At 34.6% G+C, this 12,387-nt stretch overlaps 1 protein-coding gene across 1 annotated transcript in view; it reads left to right on the forward strand.

Annotated features, from left to right (window-relative positions):
- MACROD2 (mono-ADP ribosylhydrolase 2) overlaps positions 1 to 12,387 on the forward strand; it is a 1,239,845-nt gene that overhangs the window by 542,390 nt on the left and 685,068 nt on the right. The window contains exon 5 of the mRNA XM_058180509.1: positions 8,505 to 8,626. Coding sequence (XP_058036492.1) covers positions 8,505 to 8,626 — 122 coding nt within the window. The remainder of the gene's footprint in view (positions 1 to 8,504; positions 8,627 to 12,387) is intronic.

Genomic DNA, 12,387 nt, shown 5'->3' on the forward strand with positions numbered 1-12,387 from the left:
TATGAAGCCTTGGCTTCTCTTTTATCTCTCCACTCAAACGGTTCTTGCTGTTGATATTCTTGATATTCCTTTTAACAGACTGATAAATGCAGAACTATTCCCTCTGTGCCTTTCACTGTTCAATCACCACCTAAAAGTTTTACAACTGGCCCATATGGTAGCTGTAAAACAGTACCTGTATCAATATTACTGATTCTCTCCTCCCCCCCCCCCCTGCTTGTGCAGATGTAGAAAAAACTATATTCTCCATGAGAAGTATCATGTCATTTTTTTAAAAAAAAAACTTATTTATAGGAGTATAATATTTGGGACAGAAGCAGGGAATTGTCCCAAAGAGCACAGTGGAAACAGAATAACATCATAGCATGTGAAATTGGAGAGAACATGTGTGTGAAAAACAGAAATGAGCAGGTGGATGGCATGGAGTACATAGGGAAGTGGGGTGGGGGGAAAGGAAAGCAGATTTGGCCTGCATCAGGAGGAAGAAGGAAAAACAGACTCATATAAAGATTGTGGTGAGAAGAACATCTCATTGCATAGACATTTTTAACCGAAATAAGAAGCCCATTATAATGGCTTGAGATGAATAGCTTAAAAGAGAGTGATTTTTTAAAAATAAATTGAAAGTAATGAAGTTGGATTTTTTCCCCAAGCAGCACATATTCTTCTAAATTAGAAAAGCCTTTCTTAGTAAGAAAAAGCATTGAGTAAATTTATGTGGAAATTCAAAATCTGCCAGAGAGCTGAGTTTTAATAAAAATATCTTCATCTTTTACAGTTCAAGAGAGATTTTAGATTCAAAAGCTTTCTATATGATTTTAGTAGTTCAACAGGGATATAATTGGATAATGTTGATTCATTTTAATGGTCCAACCAAACCTAATGTTTTCTGAAACCTTTTGGGTTACAGGTTGACCAGATAACAGCTGCTGGGGGTGAAGGTGGGGGATGGAGATTAATTTAATTCTAAAGTAAATTTATTGGATCAGAATAAAATTTCAAAAACCAATCAACCAACCAACCAATCCAAAAAAGGGTTCCCATAATATTATACTATATTATACCAAAAAAAATCATAATAATATTTATTTTCCATTTTGTAATTTTTAAAATGTTAGTATTTATATTAAGTATATAGCTTTGGGCTCATAATACTAGTGCATAATAAAGTTATTTGAATTAATGTAATAAAAATGAAATTTTGCATCAATTTTGAATGTATTTTGAGAGCCATGCATATGTTGGTTTCACTAAAACACGTTGATAAGTCAGTGGCTACTTCTTTTTTGGAAAGTCAAATATACCCAGCATCTTCATATTAAAGTTATGTTTTTCTGATAGTGATGTTATTTTCCTAATTTTAAAAAATGTCATCAGACTTATTTATGAACCATAGTAATGCATTTATTTATTAAATCTAAATAATAATTATAATAATAGGCACCGTGGGTGCTATCCCAAAACAGTTTTTTGTTGAACAGCTTACATCTTGCAATGATACCTTTAACCTGTAAATACCTGGCTGACTGTATCATAATAATAATAATAAAGAATTGGAACTGAAACAGTGCTGAATCTGCATTAATGTGAGTTCAGTTTAAACGTTTTTAACAAGTACTCTTGAAATTGTAGCAAGTTCTTGGTACTAATTAGAGTGGATAATTGATTACTTTTCCAATACCAAACTCAGACATATTTGAACTTGATTGGATAGAAAAAATGAAGATATTTTTGTTCTCATGAGAAATTTACACTTTGAAATAATTGCTATTTTAAAATGGCTGGTAATACGTTTTTTTAAGAAATCATGGGTTTAAAATAGAATCATTAACTTCAGTCAGCTATTAAGTAATGATACTTTTAAAACTCTTGAGATTCTACAAAGGAGTACAATTGCTCTAGAAAAAGTGAATTGTAATTAATTCAACACTGGTTATTTATATTGTTTGGCCCTGATGCCCTTGCAGCTTCTGAAACACCAGAAATATTGAAATTTGCTGGAAATGACTTAATTGCAAATAAACTGATAGCTTTAAATAAATAAGGAAATTTTGATAAAACACCAGAAATTTGGAATAGAGAATTTGAAATTTGTATGTTGCCCATAAAAGAAACTTACAACAGTTTCAAGCTTTAAGGAATATTAGATATGTTTCCTATGATTAGAGAACCAAATCAGTTCAGCAACAAATTATGTTTAAACTCTATTGGACATATCAAATAAATGAAAAAATATATCTAGTGAATGTCAACTTCTTAAACCTTACTGGTCGACCAGAGACAGCCTTAGATTTTTAAATAAAGGTATATTCATAAGGACCAAAAGCATATACTTCAGTTGTTAAAATTTTGAATTATTATAGTCCAATCAGAATATAACCAGTATGCCTGTGTCTGTTCTAGCTAGACATCTAGTAACATTGTTCAATACTTTGGATCATGCATCTAGCATCTGCTGAAAACCTTCAAAGCAGTTGAATCTTTTCTTGGGATCACACAGCCCTTGCCGCACAATCCAAAAATATTACATTTACATAACAAGTTGCAGACATTTGTGATGTGTTATGGCAATATTCCCTCTAAAACACCCAGCAATTGACATACAAATGAAGTTTCCAAAAAGTATTCCTGGCATCTATTGCTAATTTATTCTTCCATGCAGACATTATAGAATCCAAAGTGAACTATCAATAGGTCATTCAAGAATGATGTAAGCATAGCCCTTGATGAATCTCTTAATTCAGATTATCAGGTTTTTCATGTCAATTATATTTTTATTTCATACAGATCAAGCTTCATAACTCACAAATGACAGCCAATTTACATACTGAGAAGCCCGGTGGCTTTTCTAGGATTCATAAATGGAAAATGGAGACTGAAATTTCCAAAATTTGCATGTTGGTCACAATTCAGTCTAATGATTTAGGAAACTACTCACAATATTTTCACGTAGAAGTTAAATTTCATGGGAAACCAGATCAAATCCTCTGTGACCCTTATAGGGTATAACTGAAGCCCCCTAAAAGCACATGATCATATTAATGACAGGCATGAATACAAGACAATATGATTAATGTGGTTAAATCCTCCAGTCTGTTCCAGAATAACCAAAATAATAATGCAAGGGTTTGAAGAACATTGAAAGCTTCTAACTTCTGCTCAGTAACTGAAATTGCTATGGCAGCCATTGGAGACATACTATTATTTCTGTTCTTTAAAAAAAAGAACACCAAACAATAAGACTTTTTTCCCCTTCCCACTTCTAAGCACTCCTTCTTTCGTTATGACCTTTTATTAAATATTCTGCATTGGACTTCTTCAATAAAATTATGGTGGCATTTTATGGCAATTTTTTTCTTTCTAAGTCTGTACTGAGTGAGGTTGATGGATAAATGCTGTGACTTGGATTGTAGAAAGTATTGTATATGATATGTCATATATAGCAGTGTAAGCATTGTGGGACAAGGGTGTCAAAAATCTTAGCAGTTTTCATTTAGGCTTCTAAATTTAATAACTCAAACTTACAGTTTATTGTAATAGTATGTGGGAATGGCTGAGACACAGGAGGAAGAGCCACTGCCTATATAATGGTCTGATAAAAGCAATTTGAGACCAATGGAGGGGTGGCCAAAACCTCTCAGAAGGGGCCATTCCTAGTTTTCAGGAAAATAAAAACGAGAGATGGGAAGGGTACTTTCAGGCTTGCAAGTTTCTGACAATATAAACTTACAATACATACCTTTTACAATAAAGGTGGATATAGTACTCCTGTTTGTACTTCTTGTCTGGGTTACCTTGCAAGACTAATATCATCTTACCTTTTTAAGAAGCATTTTAAGATCAGATTAATCCAGGGTTTTCTTTTAAATCACTGTCATTTCAGTACCTTGTGAAATATTCTTGAAAAAGCAAATTTCAGAATTGGATGAACCGGGAGGAATTGCACATATGTTATAGAGTTGAACGTTGCTCTTCAAAATTTCAGACAGCTGTACTTTTCCCCAAGGCTGAGTCCAGACACTGTTATTTCCTAAAATGAAGGAACAGACCAACAAGACAAGATGTTAGATGATGTTTCTTCCAGTTCTTTATACAGAAATTGACTAGAAAGTTGAATCTTTCCTCAACGTTGACAAAGAGCCAATATCTTCCCTTGCATTTTAGGGATAATGATAGCAGTAACTCTATATTCATTTACATTCTAGTTGTTTCTCTCCCCCCACCCCAAAACACACATAACATGTGACTACTATGTTCAATCCATTAGCACATCTGAACCCTACTTTACATCTTGGTTCCCATTGAAGATCTTTATTGAACTTTTTCAAACCTAGGTCAGTCTTGTAAATTCTTTTCTATGTATACAATTTTTATTCATGGTAACTAGTTTATAGAACAGGGTGTAATATTTCTAATTAAATAGAAGTTTACTCCCCCATCTCCTTTATGGTTATCCTGAAAACATTCAAGAGACTGTTTACATTCTTTTTTGGCATTGTGTTCCTCATGGGTTATCACAAAAGGCAGCACATGGCTGCAGAGGACAGGACAGGACAGGACAGGATAGGATAGAATAGAATTTTTTATTGGCCAAGTGTGATTGGACACACAAGGAATTTGTCTTGGTGCATCTCAGTGTACATAAAGGAAAAGATACATTCATCAAGAATTCTAAGGTACAACACTTAATGATAGTCATAGGGTACAAATAAGCCATCAGGAAACAATCAATATCAATATATGAATGAAAATAGCAAACATGTCTCATGTGAACCCTCTCCTATTTGCAGGGATAGTGCTTCACTTAATTATGCTGTTGTCTACAAACTGAAACCACTTTATACTTTATCTAGTAACGTAATTGTTTATTTTCACTTTGAAGAATTACATGCCTGGCCATTTCTTTTAACTTTTAACACACATTTATTTTGTTTTTGTTTTTAATTACTCTTTCATGATTTCAAATAGAGTTGTTCTGTAGAATTTATAAGTTAAATTTTACATGCTACTTTTATGGGTAAGAATTTACTTATACCTGTATACCAGGATGATAACTATTATGGGTAGTAGATTGCTTATGCTACTCTTAGATCCAATAGCAATGTGTCTCCATAATACGTGCCACCTTTCTTCCTTTGCTATAGGAATAAAAAGCCACCAAATATGGAATTGTCCTTTGAATCTGTTTTAACTATGGATAGCTAGTGTGATTCGTGGTTGAATTCAGTGCAAATTGACTTGAGTTCAGATGCCTCATGAATCTTAAAACCTCACTTCTGAAGAAGGCTGGAGTAGTACATAAATATATTAACTTAAATATTTGCTTTCTGTTCATGCCTTCTGTTTTCCATAAGTCGATTTGGATGATTGTCCTTTATACTCCCAGACTGTATCTCAGAACCAACACTGAGAGCCATTAGTGTGGCATTTTATCTTCTCTAAAGTGACCTCTAACATACTCAGAACAGCTTTTGTGCTGCATATTTTACTTTTCTCTTTTTGTTTAAAGGTAAGTTTTAGAAATTGTTCTAAAGTTGACCAAGAGTTTGGAATTTGAGGCTTGAGGCTCTTCTCTCTTCATCCATGTTTGTAGTTTTACATAAATTAGATTTGATTTTAAACTTTACTCCGATGTTTCCCTCAGTTATCAAAAGCATTATTGAGAACAGACTTACTATAGTTCCCTAAAGTTCTTTGCTTTCTCATTCTTTTCTCTTTCTTTCTGCCTTCCCCTTCTCTTGCCTTCCTTTAGTGTTATATTTGTTTTTAATCTTAAAAAATCAGTCTGCTTATATGTTAGAACATTATCTCTTTTATTGCTAAAACATAAGCTCTCACAGCCATTTTATATCACTCTGTATGTTAGCATTCTTTGAAAGATTTTGGAACAGTCTTGGTAGCATATGTTTCCCGTATGGCTCCCAGCTTTTGGGTTGGGAACAGAAAGGGAGAGGATTCATATCCTAATTGACTGCTGCTTTAAAAGAGCCGTGTCTCTAGCCCATCTTTAGCCTGTTTGTCAAAGTAGTAATCTAAACCAGGCCCACAATTCTTGATGTGTTTCCTCCTCTTTCATAAATGAATGAATTTATTTTGAAAACGCCTCTGTCTTTTTTACACTACAGTCTCAAAGTCTCTAAAGCATTCTAGACACTGCATTTTGCCAGTCTTTTATGTGCAATATTTATTCCATTAGAGAAAAAAATTGGATAGTGCTGTCTTGTACTTAAATGCCAACTGCACCATTTTAGGAAAACTAACATTTTATAGTAATCAGATTGCTCTAAAAGTCATATTTGTCTCTGAAGGTATTTGGCAAGCAGAAATTCTAGTTAAAACTTTTAATGTTCCCTGCATGAAGGATAAGAGTCTTTTAACTAGAGGAAATGCTCTGTAAAATAACAGGGTTTTTAAAATCACTTATCTATTAGGAAAATGCAACATCAAAATTATAGGAATATACCCAGCTGATCATTTAACTCTAATTTGCAAAACATTTATCAACAGCACAAAGAAATGGCCTCTTAAAGCATCATGTTTCTTATAGGCAAAGCAGATGTTTAATGATGAGTAGGCCTGGTTTTTTTGCTCTGATACTTTCTTTTAGGATTTGGACATTGTTAATTATGACTGATATAGTAATACTGCTGGCCTAGGTTTGGCAATCAAGTGTCAAATCTGATTGCTGCTCCTGCAGCATTTTTTGGCAATAAGTATTTAGAGCTGAAGAGGAAGTCCTACTGTGACCACATTATATGGCATTTCAGGAGTTGGCAGAATAAAGTGAACTTTCTCTGATTAAGGCACTGTGTCGGCTTCAGCTATAAAAATATTTGCATTTTTAAAAAACAACAACCCAGGACTTAAACCTAGCACACACAGATGTGTTGCCTTACACAGTCCACTGTGTCTGATGTTACCTTCAAATACGGTAAATATGATAATGAGAAGTAATGGCATGCAGAAACGGAGACTTCTCTCCACTCATTTTTGAATTTGTTCTACTGGCAATAAATCTCCATTTATTATTGGACTGCCTAAAATGCATATGTGTGAGTCAGCTCAAAGGGGTAAAACCAGCATGAAAACTTATTTCAATCATGTGTTGTCATTCTTCTTGTCATCTGGCAAACCCTAAGTGTTAAATTCAAATTTCAGTTACTGGAAATAGTATTAAATAGCGATGCTCCTAATTACACTAGGTGTAATTCTTCAGCCAAATAGTTCACCCCTTCTACCTTATATCTAGGGGAAATAACTATGATTAAAAGAGAAAGTTGATTATTTCCTTTTCATGTGCTTCTCGGTATGATGTTTACAGCTGTCAGAATGTTTGGCTGTGTAAATCCTTTCATGTTTGATTTTACCAGGTCCATGGAGTTTACTGACAAAACAAATTCCCTGGTAGATATTTCCCTTTGACAGTTATTTAAATCTTTGTGTTTGCTAATCTACAAAGAAAATGGCAGAATTGAAATGCTGTTTCAGCATCCTTGGGAGAGCTTGGCATGTTTGAGAGAACCTGGCCAAATGCAGTTGATGGATCCTGTTTCCCACAGCATGTGGACTCGGTCAAAGGGAGTGGAGAATAAAAACAGCTGAAAAAATAAGGTTTTTTTCTTACAAAATTCATTGCTGTGGCCTGACAGCACTGAACATAGCCCTTAAGCGCTGATAGGTTGCAATGAACAAACCAGATTGTGATGTCACAGGGCTTTGCCAATACTTTTCAGGTACAAGAGTTTATGGGATAGTTTAACACTGTCATCTGATACTCTGGAGAGGAGGACGAGGATTGTGTTCCCAAAATATATATATATATATTTTAACTTAGCTAATGTGGTTGTGCGCTGCCAGAATCACTAGTAAGAAGGTTTGACTTGATTAGTAGTGACTGCGTTGATTGTATTGTGGGAACAAGGCATGGTATCCTGACCCCCAGTTTTCTTTCTCCAGACTCTTCACTTTTCCTAACCTGTTTTCTTTTTTTTTTTTTGAGGGGAGGGGATTTCTGAGCTGCTTTTCTCCAATCAGCATTCTTCTTCTAAATGCTGAGTCCTAAGGGCGTTCCTTTGTCTTTGTAGATGAGCCAGACAGCAATTACTTCCTGGTTCTCCAAGAGAAAAGGATTCTTTTCAAAGTAATCATTACTTTAGAACAGGGTGGTCAAACTCCCAGCGCACCGGCTGGATTCGTCATGTGCTGGCCACGCCAATACCCAGTTTAGCAAAGGGGGGAAGTCCCAATACATCACATGATGCCACCGTGACGATGTGAGTTTGACACCCCTGCTTTAGAAGGTACACCCACTACAGGACTTGGAAGAGTTTGTTTCTTTACTTCATATCTACATCTTACCTCATCCGACTCATAAGATCAGGGTCATTGTCATTAATCAGGAAAAATCCTCATGATCGGAGTCCAACTGCTGATTTACCAATTTGCCTTTGACATTTTGTACAATTTTATTCAAGTTTTGATACTTATTGTTTTATTCTTTGCAGATGTCATTCACACTGTGGGACCTATAGCTCGAGGACATATTAGTGACATCCATAAAGAAGATCTGGCAAATTGCTATAAAACCTCCTTGAAACTGGCAAAAGAGAACCTCATCAGATCAATTGTAAGTATGGGTTGATTGATTGATTTATTAATTGCCAAACTCAAACTCCTGCTAGGAGTTGTAACCATAACCATGTGTTATAACAAACAGTATTAAAAAGAACTCCCCATTGCAAAAAATTTATTAATTTATTTATTATTTTTCCCCTCCCATCTTTATTACTTTATAAATAAGGCAGAGTGGAGTACATAACTAATATTCCTTCCTCCCCCTGTTTTTTTTCACAACAACAATCCTTTTCAGGTGGGTTGGACTAAAGAGAGTGATTGGGTCAAAAGTCCTCAGCTGACTTTTATGCCTAAAATGGAACTAGAAGACACAGTCTCCTGATTTCTAGGCCACCACCTTAACCACTACAGAGTTAATATAAAAATTTAAATAAACAGATGTTAACATTGCAATATGTTAGTATCTGTGCTGGGTAACTTTGATACCTGGTATGTGGATAATTGTAAGGCATGTTTCCAAAATGAAACCGTTTTTATTCGCTTGAGTGGTATTAGCAAAAAGCAACATGGGAAAATTGTATGTTAAATAACTTAGAAAGCTGTGAAGAAAATATCCGTTAGCTCTAACTAAATGGCAACCCTAGACTTTGTAACTTTCAGCAGGAGAGTCCTCTTTCTCTGGACTCGGGTTTTTGTTTTCTTTTGGTCACATTTCCAAATAGTTATTGGCAGTAGTTGGCAATAGAAGAACTGAACGTGCCAAGCCAAAGCATAGTGCTAGATTCTTTTTGTAACCCAAGGTTTTGTGGTACAGCTCAGTTCAATTGAGAGCTGACTGGAAGCCAGCCATTTACAGGGCACTTAAAGAGCCTCAGCAGTTCTGCAAATAGAAAGACAGTAAATAAATCATAAAAATTAATAAGCAAGCACGGCCATCAGAGCTATTAGAAAGCATATCTAGGGCTAGACCTGACATCACATTTCAACTATATGACTCAGTGAAAAATCAAATTATTCTCTAGTAAGACAACATGAATTTCAATGAGAAAATCAACAGTTTTCAGTAGAGTTGATGGGTTTCCATACATTTCCAATCAATGTTGTCTGTTAGAATCCATCATCTAATCCATCACCCATACAAGTAAATGGTTCTCAGACAACTGGCTGTAATATCTCATTTTATTCACCAAGAAACAGAAAACAAATAATTCAGTGGCTGAAGGAACAAGTTAAATTTCAGATAACGTAAAAAAGAAAGGGAAAAATTCTTTTACACAGTGCATAATTTCTTGTGTTAGTGAAAAACTATAATGATGGTGGCTAGCAAAAGATGAGTATAATAATGAGATAATGAGTTAGGTGGATTTGTGGGCGGTTTATTAACTTCTATTAAATATGTTTTTAAAAATAAAAACAAAACAATAAAGCACATCAATACAATAGAGCATAGGGAAAGGGACAATGTATCTTGATGCTGGCCAATGTATCTTGGGCAGAAATATCAATCATTTTAAGATAAAGAGGTCTGAAAAGTAACAAGTTTCTTATGACTGAAAATGGTGCTTTACATATTAAGAGTTACACCATTTTTTTCTTAGAATGTTGCTGCAGGGACCTTAAGGTGCAGCCATCCACAATTGTACTTTTATTGGACACTAGAGAATCTGTGATCCTTTGGGTCATCATTTCATACATATTTCCTTACTTAATCAGAAAAACAGAGTGACCATGGGTGGGGTAACTATCATTGGGAGTAGGAGCAACTTCTGGTGTTTTCCCCATTGAATTTCCTTGTGGAAAAGTGGCAATGAGCATATGAAACTTCCCTTCCTGCCTCCCTCCATTTCTCCAAATTTCATTCACATGAAATAATGAGTCCAACGTTCTGTAACCCGAGGTACGTTTGTTGATAAAGTATTGCTCCGTGATACAGTGTTTCGCCCAGTTGAAGATTACAAACATCAAGAAGACACAAGAGATTTTGTAGGGATAGATAGTAGTCTAAGAATGTATTTTCAGTGGTTTGCTGAGAGTCTGGGTGCAATCAGTGAAACTAATGTAAAATGTAAATTGTCCTAACATGTTTTTTTTTTTAAAAAAGGGAGGGCAGATTGATGCAAACTTAGGCATTCGTTTTTAAGGTGACAGTAGATTAGTTTTTAAAGTTGTGGATGAATAACTTAGATTATATTTGAATATTAAGATTACATATAAATGTACAGATTTTTCATTTGATACAATATAGTGACACATTCATGCTCAGCGTATGTCTCTTCTAAGTATATGTGTAATCTGCTTGGTTGGGATAATAAGCAATCTTGTGTTCTGTAAAAATACAGAATTAAAATTATTCACAACTTCTGTTGCAAAGATTTCATCTGAAGCCGATGTCTGTAACAGGTAGAAACAGAAAAATCTATTAACTTTATTTTCTCCCATGTTTATTATTTTTCAATAATTACCTTCTTATCTTATTTTTAAAGACATTTATATGTCTGAGATCTTTAATTAATAAAAATGAAGTTAAGAAAATCCTCATTGATAGGACTGGCTTCTTAGAAATGTGTTCAAATTATGTTTTCCAGTGAAATACTTAGTTTCTGTAACAATATTTTTTTAAATATGAACTATATGTCTGGTTCTAGTAATAATCAAACATATTGTCAGATGGATACTCATCAACAAACCTAGGATCTGACCCATGTAGGCCAGCTTCCTATAAACAACTGAAAGTGAGACTATAATAGAAATAAGGGTGTATATATATCTTAATGAGAAATAAGATAGCATGATCTATTTAATTATTAAATTTATATGCTACTATCACTCATAAAAGTGACTCTGGGTGGCTTTATTTATGTATCTATTCCTCGATTGCCTTCCATTATTGACTCATGAATTCGGAAAGGTCCATTGAGATCATTGAATCCAACCAAAAACATGTCCAACAAGTGTCTGCTTGAATGCATAAAGCAGATGGAAGCCATCAACTCCCTTTTACTGCTGGGTCATAAATGGTTAGTTTAAAAAAAAACCGGTTAGTCTCATTGCACTCCAGCTTTGTTCTGTGGCACCCAGGGCTATAAGCCTTTAGCATCTGCCTGGCAGAAAAACAAAGATGGGAGGGAGGGAAGCTGTCAACACAAATATTCTTTAATATTCATTGTATTTATATTGTGCAATGCTTTTGTGGGTTTTTTATGTTTACTATAGACATTGGGGGATAATTTCAAGAAGAAAGCAGCTCATAAAATTTTAAATAATAATCCAATTGCCTGTCTCTCTGTATACATTCTGGTTTCTTTTCTTTTTTAAAAAAAATACACTTAAAATACATAAAATGCATTTGTCTAGTATTTGTGAACATCCTCCATAGACCTTGTAAAGACATGCTCCACATCTATGACTTCCAGCTTGCAAAAGACTGCATTGTAGCTAAATTTACTATTGGCACATTCCAGTGATTAATTTGATTCATTATTTCTGAATTTAATGCTTGTGCTTGTACATTTAAAAATCTCCACACACCCAAATACTTTGCTAGAAGCCTGTTCTTCTTTAGTGCTTGAAGTGTTTTGAAATAATGCTAATATGCTGAAACTTCTTAATACATCAAGGCTCTCTCCCTGCGTGTGTTTGACATGGGCTCAGGCTGAAATGTCAGCTAAAAGTCTGAGGTATTGTTCAGCTGAGACTCTGAGGCGTGTGTAGACAGCAAGCTCTGAACATGAAACAAAAGGGGTTATCTAAAAGGCACTGTGGAAACAGGAGATAAAGTTAGCATTCTTTCTCTTTCATTCACAAGACAGTCAT

The sequence above is a fragment of the Ahaetulla prasina genome, chromosome 1, assembly GCF_028640845.1.
Source record: "Ahaetulla prasina isolate Xishuangbanna chromosome 1, ASM2864084v1, whole genome shotgun sequence".
NCBI classification, from domain to species: Eukaryota; Metazoa; Chordata; class Lepidosauria; order Squamata; family Colubridae; genus Ahaetulla; species Ahaetulla prasina.